The sequence below is a fragment of the Podarcis filfolensis genome, assembly GCF_964270895.1.
Source record: "Podarcis filfolensis genome assembly, chromosome: 1".
Taxonomy (NCBI): domain Eukaryota; kingdom Metazoa; phylum Chordata; class Lepidosauria; order Squamata; family Lacertidae; genus Podarcis; species Podarcis filfolensis.
In genome coordinates this window covers 92,628,601-92,642,905 of record NC_139604.1, presented here as the reverse complement: position 1 = coordinate 92,642,905, position 14,305 = coordinate 92,628,601, and the positions used below count along the sequence as shown (strand labels likewise).

Sequence of the window (14,305 nt, the reverse complement as noted above, 5' to 3'; positions counted from 1 at the left end):
GTTCCCTCGCTGTGAGAAGTGAGGTTACAGGGAACCAGGCAGAGGGCCTTCTCGGAAGTGGCACCTGCCCTGTGGAACGCCCTCCCAGCAGATGTCAAGGCAATAAACAACTATTTTACTTTTAAAAGACAATTGAAGGCGGTCCTGTTTAGGGAAGTTTTTAATGTCTGACACTGTATTGTTTTTCATATTCGGTTGGAAGCCGCCCAGAGTGACTGGGGAAACCCAGCCAGATGGGTGGGGTATAAATAAATTGTTTTTGTTGTTGTTGATATATGTTCATTGTGGGGGTTCATACAAATACCCCGGACATCCCACAATTAGGATATTCTACTCCTGAATTTCTTAAATAAAAGAATTGGTCAGCCTCCTCAGGAAGAACTGAGTCACAAAAAGAAGAAATTTACCGTGTTTTGCAGAGATCCACAAGGTTTTGATGCAGCTGCTGGAGCATCCGATGTTTAGCTTGAAGCACATCTGACTTGAATGATTTACCTTTGACAATCGCTTCTGTTCTTTCAGTGATATGCCTGACCCTCTCCCCAAGGGAAGAGATCTGAGAGGCAACCAGTTTATGCTTCTGCAGTAAATCTACTGCTTCCAGGAGCTGTTTACCACAATCCTGGGAACTCACTAGACTCTGGAAATTAAATGAAATAGAAATGATGTTTATCGTCCTCAAGAACTTGCATGAAGAAAATGGCTAAGTTACAGATGACTATTTGTCAGATGGTAAATTTACCATAATGCGCATGTAGCCACTTATAAAACTAATAATCCTTTCAACTTCTGAGAGGAGTTTTTACAATCAAAAGAATAAGGGAATGGTGACTTGCACTAAAGTGCAGGAGTCTACACTATTGGCAGAATATTACTGATGCCCAGTTTATCAAGTTGTTACATTCATGCAATGGTAAATTACCACCCAATGCCAGCCAGCAATCATCAGATGGTATCCAAGGCTCACTAATCTCTAAGGAAAGATGCAAATTCCATCCACATACAGTACATATTACAAACGGGTATAGCGATAATAAACACAGTGCTTAGTTTCCGACATGTATTGTGCTTGGTTGCTAGACTGCCTAGAAGTCATGCCCTTTGACCTGAATTCTCCTAATCCCAGAAGTGTGGGACCAAATAGGTTACGATAAAGGAAGGCAGTTATATGGTCATAGGTACTCCTGGCTTTGAAACCCATGCTACTTAAACTCAAATTAAGCCTGTATGCACTGCCTCTGTACGAATTCAGTTTTATAATCTATATGTAACTGGCTTTCACTGCAAGAAACAGGCCTTTAAACCTAATGTAAAGGAAAATGAACAGATTTTTGTGCATGCCGATAATCTATAGTTCTTATTCTCAAGTCCATATTCTATTATTCTGGCAAGTGGAATATTTTTCATTTAGTTGTCCCTGGAAAATCAAGTTTGTATTGACAATCGTATGCCTATGACTTATTATTTATTTATTTATTTATTCCCATTATTATTATTATTATTATTATTATTATTATTATTATTATTTGAATAAATAAATAAATAAGCAAGCCTGGGATGTCAATGACTATGTGCCTATTTTCAGACCTGAAAACACGATGTTCTTTCACAACATGACATCAATTGCAGTCTTTAGTTGTCACTAAAACAATGTGCTTGTTAACATGCAAAATGTATAACACGAGATACCTTCAGCCCTTTTAGTTCTTCTGTAATGGTATCGATGTCCCTCAAAAGGACCAGGCCTTCCTGCATCGCCTGCAAGGAGTGTTTTTGTCTCTGGAGCTGGGTCATAAGGTCTTGCCATTGATGCGCAATGTCATTTTGCCTGGATGGGAGGGAAAACAACAACATGGTATATCAAAAGATTCTGAGCAGAACGACGTATTTCAAGGAAATGCAGGGAAAACAATGTAACTGTAGGCCCTTGTCAAGGTCCCTCATGATTCCCATGTGGCTAGTTTATTTAACGAAACCACTGAAAATGTCTGGGGAAACCGAAAGGTCTTTCTTAGCTTGGCACTGAAATGATAGAAGTGTTGCATCTAACCAGTGCTTTTCCTCTAGAAAAAAAGGAGCCGGTGCTGTGTACCCTTGACTAAACCCAGAAAAAAGCACTGTCTCTAACCACAATTCTAAGAGGATTGTATTCTGCCAATGGGAAGACACTACACAGAAGGCCCTTGTGTCACCCATAACATGCCTCACCCAGTGCTGAAACATGGAGAAGGGTTTTCTCCCAAGATTTTATTTGAAAAATCTTCTTATTTGAAAAAAACAACAGAATGTTTCTCTTTTTTAAAAAAAATCAGTCCACTGTCTATTCAAAAGCACGAATGTGAAGCATGATGGTGAAATCCATTGCCACTGTTATCTCTATCATTGATGCCTTTCTGAAAAGGGGAGCTACATTATTCATGCTACCAGCACAACTATTTTCTATGTGTCCTTCTAATTCTCCTTAAAGCTATTCCTGCTTCTCCCACCTCCCAAAACCACACACCGCCACTTTTCAGCTCACTTCTTTTCAATCTGGATCTTGCCATGGTAGTTCTCCTGCTTGATTTCTGAAGCCATCTTAGACAGTGCTTTGAAGCGTAGGTCTCGGGAAAGCATATCCGCCTCAATGGCTTCAAGCTTCCTTGTGGCTGCCTGATGTTCCTCCACACTCTCGGGCTGCCAGTCGTTTTGCTTCTTTATTATCCCTCTCATGTCCTCCAAGTAGGCCTCACGAACAGCTGCTTTCTTCAGAAATCTCTGGACCAGTTGCTCAACTCTCTCCAGCCTCAAGAGCTCCTCCTGGATTGCTTTTCCTCGGTTGTGTTCTGCCTTCTCCAAAACAACCCATTCCTTCTCCAAATCTCTCAGTGTCTTTCCTTCAGGAGGCAGGTAGGCACGTTGGTTGTGGGCTCGCTGTTTGGTTCTGATGTGGAAGAAATTGGCTTCAATGATTCCCTTCTCCCGGTACTTGGGAGGCTTCTCCACAACGCGGAAGGTCTTAAAGTTGCCCATGAGAAGACGCATCTCCTTGAGGGAGTTGGGAAAGAAGCGATCGTCCAGTTCCACCACTTTGAGCTTTATCCATTTCAAGAGCTCTGAGACCATTTGCTCATACTGGAACTTCAAGTCATCCGTCTCCTTCAGGAAGAACACAATCTGCAGGGGGGTGGGGACAAAATAAAATACTTAATCATATAACCTAGCATAGTTTTATGATTGACTTCAGTCAATCCAGGCTTTGGGTGAGACTAGGATGAGAGATTTGTTCCTTAGCCACAGATAATAACCACATCTAAATCTGAATTTGTGTTTGTGTGGGTGGTATGATGTGTTTATGGGGGTGGGTAGAGGTTAGATCTGGTGTTAAAGGCTGCCAAGTGTGGTAGTACAGTCTTTTTCTGTATATACCCAGAAGATTATTGAGACCAGTGAGGGTTAAGAGTGAGGGTGTGTGTGTGTGTGTGTGTGTGTGTGTGTGTGTGTGTGTTTGCCTGTAAGTCTGTGTGCAAGTGTAGGTGTCATGTAGACTGAGGTAGCAGCGCATTAGTGGGTGTGGAATTTGTGTGGGTGTTGAGTGAGTGGAATCCTATTTTGTGGAGTTCAATGTTTTGTCTGTTGTTTTATATACTGTGTTATTTCATTTTTTTCCAATAACCTGACAATATTTTCTAAAGAACAAAAGTATAGAAGTATATAAATATTTGAAATAAATACATCTGGAAAACAAAAGCAGTCCTAGAAGCCTCCTACTTTGCTTCAAGGCCATGGCACAACTAGGGGATGCCTAGAAGAAGAGCAGTTTGGATTTGATACCCCGCTTTATCACTACCTGAAGGAGTCTCAAAGCGGCTAACATTCTCCTTTCCCTTCCTCCCCCACAACAAACACTCTGTGAGGTGAGTGGGGCTGAGAGACTTCAAAGAAGTGTGACTGGCCCAAGGTCAGCCAGCAGCTGCATGGGGAGGAGCGGAGACGCGAACCCGGTTCACCAGATTACGAGTCTACCGCTCTTAACCACTACACCACACTGGCCTACTCTTTCATCACTACCACAGCCCTTCAGATCTCCTTTCCTCAAACTGCTGGGGGATCGTTTCCCCAAACTGCTGCTAGGATCAGGCCCCTCTTGAAGCCTAGAATTGAAGACCTGCTGCCAACTGGGACTCTACTTAGGATCGTCCAGCACCCACTCTCCAAGCACCTTCCATGTCTTTTCTGGATCCACTCACCCCCTCCACAATACTTCCATGGGACTCACAACATATTTTAATACCAGAGAAAGAGGCAAGTACTTCACTAAATAGTGCTGCTGGTATTTTAAGGTGCAGGGTTCAAAGTTATCACCACATGTTTTACCATAAATAACCAAACTCTGATAACCACCCTCTGCAATTCAGCTGCTGAACCTTGTTGTTACTGCTACTGCTACTATTTAAACAAAGATCTGGAAATACACCCCCTCCACCAGTCTACAATTTTCTGTTTTTGACTGTAGGTTAGGAATCCACAACCTTACTGAAGACTCTTGGATTCATTCATTTCAATTTAAACACGGGACCCAGCTACACTGGCAAAGAAAAAAACACTTTATATGCGTTGTTTGTGCATTCTAACACTGTCACACCAGATGGCGCTGTGGAGTTCCGTCTTTGCTAACCTGATTTCTCATACGAAGTTTGTAACGCGTTTAATTGCAACACTTCTTTGATGTGAGTGGATCCAGTTTTACAGTGGAGCATTTGTTGCCAAAACTCTCTGATAGTGGCCTGCAAGTAGTTGCTTCCCGTAACTAATATCAGAAGCACCCATCAGAATATGATGAGAGGGGACTCTGTAACATGGTACCATCCAGCACAGGGTTTGGCATTACCAGAGAAAGTCTTGATTCTGTTAATCAATTTGAACTATCAGCATTAAGCACAAAATACCTGCACCTTCCCTGTGTGGACTGATAGACAGTCATGTTCATTCAGCACCGGAAACAAACCCTATGGAAGCATCGCCAGAGTGCAAAAAGTAACCGTCTATCTCACATTGCCCTCCCCTTTCATTTGCTATTTTTGGTTTCCACTTCTTAATCCTAGCTTCGAAAGAGCTCAAAGCGAAATGCCCCAAACTACAGCAAACTACAACAGACAACGCAGGACAACGCTCCATGTCACTCTCGAGGAGGTCTCGGCCGACCCCCAGTTGTTTCCTTGCGTTAATGAGGAAGGTGTTGAAACCGAACAAAAAACTGATGAGCTGGAAGTGCTAATCTGCTTGCATCCATTTCAGAGCACACAAATAACAAAGCAAGCCCAGCTACGGGCAGGAGAAGGAGCAAAACAGCAGCACCAACCTTGAGTGCAGGAAAAGCTGCCTGGGGCATTAGGGCTCCGTTCTGTATGTTCTGCCATCGCACCCAGTTCTCGCTGAAGGATCCTAACAAATGCATGGTCACTGGAGAGGGGTGGGGGAAGGGAGATTTACCTCACCGCATGGATTCCCTCTGCACTCCCTGGTCACCCACTAGTCTTAGCGCATACTGAAGCTGCTTTGACACAAGGGAGGCTTCCCTGCCACAATCCTATTAGGGAACTCAGAGCTGCCTTATTGAGGGTGACTGAGGTCAGTAAGAGATTATCATGTCTCCCTGTGTTTATTTAGGAAGGGAGGGAGGAGAAGGAGAAGGGCTCTGCATGAAAGAACCCCGAGAGAGAATTGGAGTGGGATGGAAAACCATTAAAGCGAGAAGCACACAAAGGACACGGCCACTGTCAGAGGCAGTATGCTTCTGAATTGCAGTTGCACCCAGCTATTGCTAGAAGTCTTCCAATAGGCACCTGGTTGGCCACTGTGAGAACAGGAGGCCAGACTGCATGGGCATGTGGTCCAATCCAGCAGAGCTAGTCTTAGGTTCTTCTAAAACTTGCAATGGGGATATCATGGAAGCATAGAATTGTAGAGTTGGAAGCGACGCAAAGGTCCAACCACCTGCAATGTAGGAATATATGGGGATATGTAGAAGAGCATGTGTACTAAGGTGTGTGTGTGTTTCTGTCCCTTTACATAGTCACTGTATCTGTGAAAGTCTTCCAAAGAGGGGTCTGTGCAATACCCAAGCTAGCTTTGGCTCCACAGAATGGTACAAAACAATTACAAAACTTTGGTATCAGTTTGAAGGAGATCCCAGATTTTGGGGTTCCTCTTTAATAAAGCTTCTGGCTGGCTCCTTTGGCACTTGCAAAGCTCTACCTAGTTCTTCAGCCAGAACGTATCCCATTGGGCTTGCCTGCTTGTCCGTGGTACCCTTGAATGTTTTTTATATGAAGGTGAGCCAAAAATGGCAAAAACCTGCTGACATTTGCCCTACGCAAAGGAAAGAAACTGCAATGAGTTTTCCTACTGCATAAGCATCTGCCTTTTGACCATGGAGGGCTTTTCCTTAAGCTGAATGTAGAGGAGTATATTGACTTTTATTCTTCCTGTGAAAAGCCCTTGGCATTATCCACAGATTACATACGTTAGAACTGATCCACCATCTGATTTAGCCTGTGGAGAGAATTTACTTGAGAGACAGGGTATGCTAATTTATGTGACCGCAGTACACTGACTTTGGTGAGCCTTTTCTGGACAGTCTGGTCCTGCTTCAGCCTGGAAAAGTAATGGTAGTAGAATGACACGTAAGTCATGATGGATCTCTCATCTGGAAATGGCACGGCCACATCCTCAGCATCCAGAAGCTTTGTGATTCCCAGCTGCTTCTCTGCCACAGTGAAGGCATTATTTAGGTTACTGATGGGCTGGTCATGTCTCAGCGAGCTGTACTGGATGAGATCAGGCCTGTGGAGATGAAAGAAGGGGTGATGGGGAAACATACAAGGAAGGTTATGTTTCAAAAATGAAATGAGGTGCACACCAAGACCTGCATGTAAAGTCGAGCTTGCCTGAGAAATACTACCTAAAGTGTATTTCAATCTTCCATTCACTACCCTTTATTTATTCAAGCAATTCTTTTGCTTCACTTTCCAGTCAAAAAGGCTTACATCAGATCAAATGAAAACAAGGCAGCCCTGGTCCATGGGTTTGCAATCTGAAAGACATGGCACATAAGGAAAACGGAATGGGTTGAAAAGGGAAAACGAGCAGATTTAGGCATCTGTTCTCAGATGGCCATCTGAAATGGAAGTGGTTCAGAAAGAGGAAGACTCCATTGAAGCTGGTCTCTCGGCAGAGCCCAAAGAATGGTGTTGGTTGGCCATTTCCAATCTCTCCCTCTGGTTCAGCTGATGGAATTTCTAGTACGCATAGTTAAAAGAGGCAAGTGAGGTTGGGAGAAGCATAGAGCAGCCATAACCAGATTTAGAAGACTTGAGTTCAATCTTCAGTTAGCTAGGAAACTCCTGGTGTGTCTTGGGTCAGACCACATTGTTGGGGGTGCTGCTGGGGTGAGACTAAGGCAAGCAGGTCTAGGGACCAGCTCCTCCCAGTAGGTGAGGAGGTGAGCATACAATGGCACAATTTCAATGACAGTCATCACAACATCCTTCCTGTAAAAAAGGACTTTATTCTTTAACACGGGGTGCTGTTGTGGAGCAGAGCTCCAGACAATCTCCTTCACCACCTTCATTGCTCTGGACCACTAAGGCTGATCAGGAAATCTGATCAGGCATTAACAAAGGAATAAATGGGCCCCTTTTCTTTCTCTTTTGTTTTGAGGAAAAAGAAAGCAGAAGGGTTCCATCTGTTCCCTTCTTGCTGCCCGGGAAGTGGTGGCAAGAGAGAGGAAGAACAAAGGACACCATGGGAGGTGGAAGAGAAACTGAAATCTGAATTTTAGAAACAATCCCTATTGCCCAGTTCAAGCCCCTAACAGCTTATTGCAACTAGGAAGGTGGGTTTTGGCATCAGGGCATGAACTTGGCTTCTGATGTTAAGGGCTAGGTGAGATAGAAACCCATTCTTGGGAGCTCAGAAGTCCTGCACCAAAGGTTGTGGAAATTCCCAATTTTTTATCCCAACCCATCCCAATCCTTGTGGAATCCAATTTACATTTTTTGAAAAGCACCTTTTTATCTATAGTAACTTTTCTAAGCTCATTGTCCGCAAAAAATTATTCAACTTGTCATATTTGACCACCTTCTCCATTAAAGTCTCCATTAAAGATCTCCTAGTTCTCCTTTACCTGTGAGCATGAATGAGTGCATTGAAGGCTAACCCGTCACTCCAGCTTTTGGAGAAGTCTTTCACATTGACATTGGGGTAGCTGGCAGTCTTATACTGGCACCAGACCAGCAGGGCATCATTGGCAGAAAGGACATTGGCTTTAGCTCCAAACTCTTCCTAGAAACACACCAAGGAGAAAAACCTCAAAGGACAATTCCATATATAACTGAAAATCTGCCATGCAACAACATATCCAGATTTGAAAACTTCTCACAGGTTTGCTCTAGGATGAAACCTTTTTTTTTTTTTTACACAAACTGAAATGTAAGGATTTATAATTATAAATTTAGTGAGGCATTTTCTATCTACAGTTTATTAACCACTTATTATTAGATGCATGTTACAGTTGGTGGTGGTGGTGGTGGGAGTTACTGTGCTAGTTAAAGTTAAATTACCCTCAAGTAAAGAGGCTCTCTGCCACTTCCCCTATTCACATGCAAACACTTGAATCCTTTACTATGCTTTCAATCTAATTATTGTAGAAACCTAAGAGTCAAATTTTAGGAAGGGATGTGGGTGGCGCTGTGGGTTAAACCACAGAGCCTAGGACTTGCTGATCAGAAGGTTGGCGGTTCGAATCCCCATGACGGGGTGAGCTCCCGTTGCTCGGTCAACAGTTCAAAAGCACGTCAAAGTGCAAGTAGATAAATAGGTACCGCTCTGGCGGTAAACGGTGTTTCCGTGTGCTGCTCTGGTTCGCCAGAAGCAGCTTAGTCATGCTGGCCACATGACCCAGAAGCTGTATGCTAGCTCCCTCGGCCAATAAAGCAAGATGAGCGCCACAACCCCAGAGTCAGTCACGACTGGACCTAATGGTCAGAGGTCCCTTTACCTTTTTTAAGAGTCAAATTTCAGTTTGCTAGGGATCGAGGACATTTTGGAACAACAGAAAAGCTGATAATTCTCACAAAGCAAAGAGGACAAAGGCTTTTAAAGAACAGTTTTACCTTATCAAGTCTGATGGATGCAATTTGAAATCTAAGGATAATTATCCACATTAAACCGAGAATGAGAGTTCGGTCCCCATCTACAATGTTCTCAGGTCCAATTACTTTCACCTGTACCTGTTAAATGCACAAATGTAGCTTTTCAGCAATTATTACCATTGTCAGTTTGTTTCTATAAACCCCATGAGGTTCCAGGGCAAGTTACAACAATGTAAAAACACAACTTTCTACAACTTGAGGCTTTAAACTTGTTTTAACTAGTTTCAATGTTGTATTTTTACATTGTTGTAACCTGCCCTGGAAACTCATGGGGAAATTTTTTGAAGAATGAACGGATGGAGGGATGGGTGGACAAAGCAGAAGTGGTCAGCCCATGGCCCTTCAGATGTTGTTCAACTGCAACTCCCATCAGTTCCAGTCAACTTTGCCAATCTGCGGTTGAAGGATGGATGGTGGCTAACAAATTGAGGTTGAATCCTGATAAGACAGAAGTACTGTTTTGGGGGGACAGGAGACAGGCAGGTGTGGAGGACTCCCTGGTCCTGAATGGGGTAACTGTGCCCCTGAAGGACCAGGTGAGCACCCTGGGAGTCATTTTGGACTCACAGCTGCCCATGGAGGCACAGGTCAATTCTGTGTCTGGGGCAGCTGTCTACCAGCTCCATCTGGTATGCAGGCTGAGACCCTTCCTTCCTGCAGACTGTCTTGCCAGAGTGGTGCATGCTCTAGTTATCTCCCGCTTGGACTACTGCAATGCGCTGTACGTGGGGCTACCTTTGAAGTTGACTCGGAAACTGCAATTAATCCAGGATGCGGCAGCTAGACTGGTGACTGGGAGTGGCTGCCGGGACCATATAACACCGGTCCTAAAGGAAATTCACTGGCTCCCAGTATGTTTCCGAGCACAATTCAAAGTGTTGGTGCTGACCTTTAAAGCCCTAAACGGCCTCAGTCCAGTATACCTGAAGGAGCGTCTCCACCCCCATCATTCAGCCTGGATACTGAGGTCCAGCACCGAGGGCCTTCTGGTGATTTCCTCACTGCGAGAAGCAAAGTTACAGGGAACTCGGCAGAGGGCCTTCTCGGCAGTGGCTTCCTCCCTGTGGAATGCCCTCCCACCAGATGTCAAGGAGATAAATAAAGAATTATACATCTTTTAGAAGACATCTGAAGGCAGCCCTGTATCAGGAGGTTTTTAATGCTTGGTGTTTTATGTTTTTAGATATGCTATAAGCTGCCAAGAGTGGCTGAGGAAAAGCACCTGATTCACACAGAACACACACAATTATCAAAATATATCAACTATCTCCAACATTAAAAATGAAATAGGGGGAAGACTTTAACCTTTTTATGGGACTGAAACAATGGTTTAAAACTGTTCCAATACTGTTAAATAACATTACTCTTATAGAGAATTTCTTTAAATTTGTGTACCAATGACACCTGACGGAATATAGATTAAACATAAATTTATAAATATGCAACCTCACACTGTCCTGCAACTTGACAAGTCTGCATTGTACCTTTACATTCTCACTCACCTTGGTTTTGAGGAATTGGATAGCTTTGCTGTTGTTCTCCAGAAAATGAACCCTCATTTTGCCCTTGTTTGGTCTGGGCAGTTGCTCAGCAGACAGCAGCTCTAACAGCTGCAGGAGATAAATGCCATCTTTCAGTTCAGTATAGAGATCATGAATCCTAATGTCCACCTGCAAAATGAAGCATCAAAGAATTCAGCCAAAATTTCACAGCTAATGACATGGACAGATGTCACACAAGGATAGATAATGGCAAGCAAGTGCTGTGATTGCTGTTTGACTGGCATGAAGAGAAGAGAAGAGAAGAGAAGAGAAGAGAAGAGAAGAGAAGAGAAGAGAAGAGAAGAGAAGAGAGAAATTATTTGCTTCTAAGCCAATTGAATTCACATCATTTAATATTCTGAACAGGACTGCACATGGAAAGAAACTATAGGTAGGTCTGAACAACTTCTCCATACTCCTTTACCTACAGTGTCCATGGATTCTTGACAAATATCCCCTATTCTAGTCAGCTAAAAGGGTGATTGGAATATTTGCAGCCTTCAATCCATTGGCTGATACGCTGCCAGAATCTTCATTTAAAACACATTTTTAGCAACAGTTTGGAGCTTCTGACTGCAACTTTAAAAGGTCAATCTTTGTTCCAGAAGCTGCAACAAAAAGCAGTAGCTCTGGTTTTTGATTCGCTACCAGGCTAAGTTCAAGCAGCTAGCACATGTATGCAAAACCTTGGTACCAGGCTTGGTACCTGGATATCTGATCTCGCCCCTTATAATTCCCAACCAATCACTGTGCTTTTACTGGAGAGGGCCTCCTGCAGATACAATCTCATCCAGAGGTCTGTTCCCTACGACTAGGAATCAGGCCTTTAGTGTGGAGGCACCAACTGTGAATCTCTCTCTCGCATATCAGACAGGTGCCACCTCTAGCATCTTTTTGGTGCACGTTGAAGCCTTTTAAGTGGAGATTTTATTGTCACTGCAGTCTTTATCTGTACTGGATTTGAATTGTGTTTTTTTTAATACATGGAATTGCTTTTACTGCTTTCATTATTGGTGCAGTCACTGTTAATCACTGAGATGTTTCTGACGGAGCAATTCATAAATGGAATTACTGCAAATGAATGAATGATTAAAATGTATTGGTCCAGCTCTGACAGCTGAAATACCTTCTGGGTTGATGTTAAAACATTAACTGCCTAGTCATAAATATTATATTAGCTTGTAATTGGTGTAAACTAAAGTATTAAGGATGACACATACATCTTGACAAGTACAACCTGATGACTCACAGCTTGAATGGGTAAAAGGCCTTGACTGAAAACCTACAGAGTTTGAGAAGCTGTGGAAATTCTATCTGTACCTCTATCTGTGACAGCAAATTGCAGTTGTCAAGTTACTAAAATGTTTAAGTAATAGCAAATTGTACTAAGGCACAATGGTTTCAGGTGCTGCACTAATGCTTTGCCCAGGCTGGTGTTTGTTCTGCAGCCATCTTGAATGAGGTAACTTTACATGCCAATGGAAGTTCAAAATCCATTGCTTACACTGTTGCAGCTCGCAGTTAATGATACTGTATGGATAAAGTTTGTCAGGGGCTTTCCATGAGTTGTTTGTCACTCCACCAAGGAAGTCTTTAAGCTGATCACATCTGAAGGAGCTTGAGGAAAGTACCTACACCATGTTTGTAGAACACATTGTTGATCCAGTTGGTGAACGTTTTCTTCTGCATGGTCATACGCTGCTCCTGCAGCTTTTTGAACTGTCCTTGTACATATTCTTCCTCCATGGTGCCCTAAAAACAGAAACATTCCAGCACGACTCCTCCAAAAATAACCATGCATCACCCACCCCAGCTTGCTGCCAATTCTCATGCATTCTTTAGCTTTCTTGTCCTCCTTGAAGCCAAGGAATGTGCACCAGATTATGCCTTCAACAGAAAACTACCAGCCAAATCTGAGAGCCCACGTTCTTCCGTTTCACTTCCTCTCTCGTCAGAGCCAATTTCACACGTCCTGCAATGCATTTCTTGCCAAAAGGAAGTGGGTGCTGCTACCCATCAACTAATAAGTTGAGAACAACCAAGGAAGATCTCTATTAAGCTGAGTACATTTTGGAAAGGTATCAGATTAAAGGGACGCGGATGGCGCTGTGGGTTATACCAGAGCCTAGGACTTACTGATCAGAAGGTGGGCAGTTCGAATCCCCGCAACGGGGTGAGCTCCCGTTGCTCGGTCCCTGCTCCTGCCAACCTAGCAGTTTGAAAGCATGTCAAAGTGCAAGTAGATAAATAGGTACCGCTCCAGCTATTTGCTATATAAAAAATAATTTCTTTGATGATTAGCTTCATCAAAACGTCAGAAAAATTAGCGTTCGTGTGTGATGCCATCATTTCTTACTTAACAAATGCAACACACAGGACACAATTGGTTCACCCAAAAATGTACTTGGGCTCCCCACAACCAACTTTTATGGTGCAGTGACTGAATAGTGGTGCTTGAAAGATCTTTGTGGTCAGATCTCGTCTTAGGGGATGTGGTAGATGACCCACAACCAAATCCTCCTCAGACCTGATTCACTGTTTGTGAAGTGTGCTCAAATATTGTTTAAATGATGACGGTCACTATTTGCTGGCGAAATATATCCCAGCGACATGTACTTCTGGGAAAACAAAATGCTGGGACCCTACTTTTCAGTTCATACACAGGACTCCACAACAAGTTCAAGGGTCCTCCTGCACAATGGGAGAATTAACTATTTTCAAAAAGCTACAGAAATCTAATTTTCTGAAGCAGTCCTTTCACCCTTCAAGGCAACTGCTGGAAGGAGGGATTTTTGCCCACAATTCACCAGCTCCCACACATTTCGGGAAGTCCTCAGCCCTTTTTGTCTTCCTGAAGAAGATACATTATCCTCCTTGCCTTTCTCTTGCTTAACCTCTGGTCCCGGCAAAATGGCTGGATCATTTGTCAATCAAAATCAGCTAAAAACGATGCTTTCTGTTCAGTTGTCATTTCTTCACTTACTTTTTTTTTTTGCACATGCAGTACCATACAATAGGACTGTCAGTTCTTTTTAGAACATCCCGTCTGTCACTTGTAAGAACGTACCTTCTCGCAAGGATAACATTTGTCTTCAAGCAATTCTGAGATGACTCAAACGCCTATACCCTCATTTGCCCCATCCATAGAAAGCAAAGGAATTCCTTGAAGTCTAAACTTACCCAGCCTTGTAAAGATGTCCCTTTGAAAGCCAGCAAGACACCATTCAATACAATAAACACTTTTACTCCAGAACTGCTGGTTTATTCTAGCATTCAGAGTGACCTTTGAATACTGTGACAGTGAGAAAGTATTTATAATCTATATGAAAACTCTACACCTGGCCGGGGAGGGAAAAGGTCATTAGAATATTGGGGGTAAAGGTTCTCAGCAGAATGGTTATGATATATCTGCCACAGTTCAGATGCTGACATAATGTACTAGAACAGGAAGTTGGGCTCTGATGCTGGCAGGTAATCATGATAAAGAAAATATGTACCTCCCACGCCAAGTTGGAGTAGATGATCCCAGCCGCTAACTGGCCCATAGTACAAGGTTGTAAATGACAAAGG

General features: G+C 43.2%; 1 protein-coding gene across 2 annotated transcripts in view; it reads right to left on the bottom strand.

Annotated features, from left to right (window-relative positions):
- The window catches only part of SPTBN5 (spectrin beta, non-erythrocytic 5), a 101,699-nt gene extending 87,682 nt beyond the window's left edge, over positions 1–14,017 (bottom strand). For both annotated transcript variants that reach the window (XM_083606104.1, XM_083606103.1), the window contains exons 1-9: positions 13,916–14,017; positions 12,371–12,487; positions 10,697–10,864; positions 9,156–9,272; positions 8,168–8,325; positions 6,597–6,825; positions 2,522–3,156; positions 1,690–1,828; positions 408–640 (exon numbers count right to left, since the gene is read on the bottom strand). In XM_083606104.1, coding sequence (XP_083462230.1) covers positions 408–640; positions 1,690–1,828; positions 2,522–3,156; positions 6,597–6,825; positions 8,168–8,325; positions 9,156–9,272; positions 10,697–10,864; positions 12,371–12,481 — 1,790 coding nt within the window. In that variant the 5' untranslated portion in view covers positions 12,482–12,487; positions 13,916–14,017. The remainder of the gene's footprint in view (positions 1–407; positions 641–1,689; positions 1,829–2,521; positions 3,157–6,596; positions 6,826–8,167; positions 8,326–9,155; positions 9,273–10,696; positions 10,865–12,370; positions 12,488–13,915) is intronic.
- Positions 14,018–14,305: the final 288 nt, after the last annotated feature.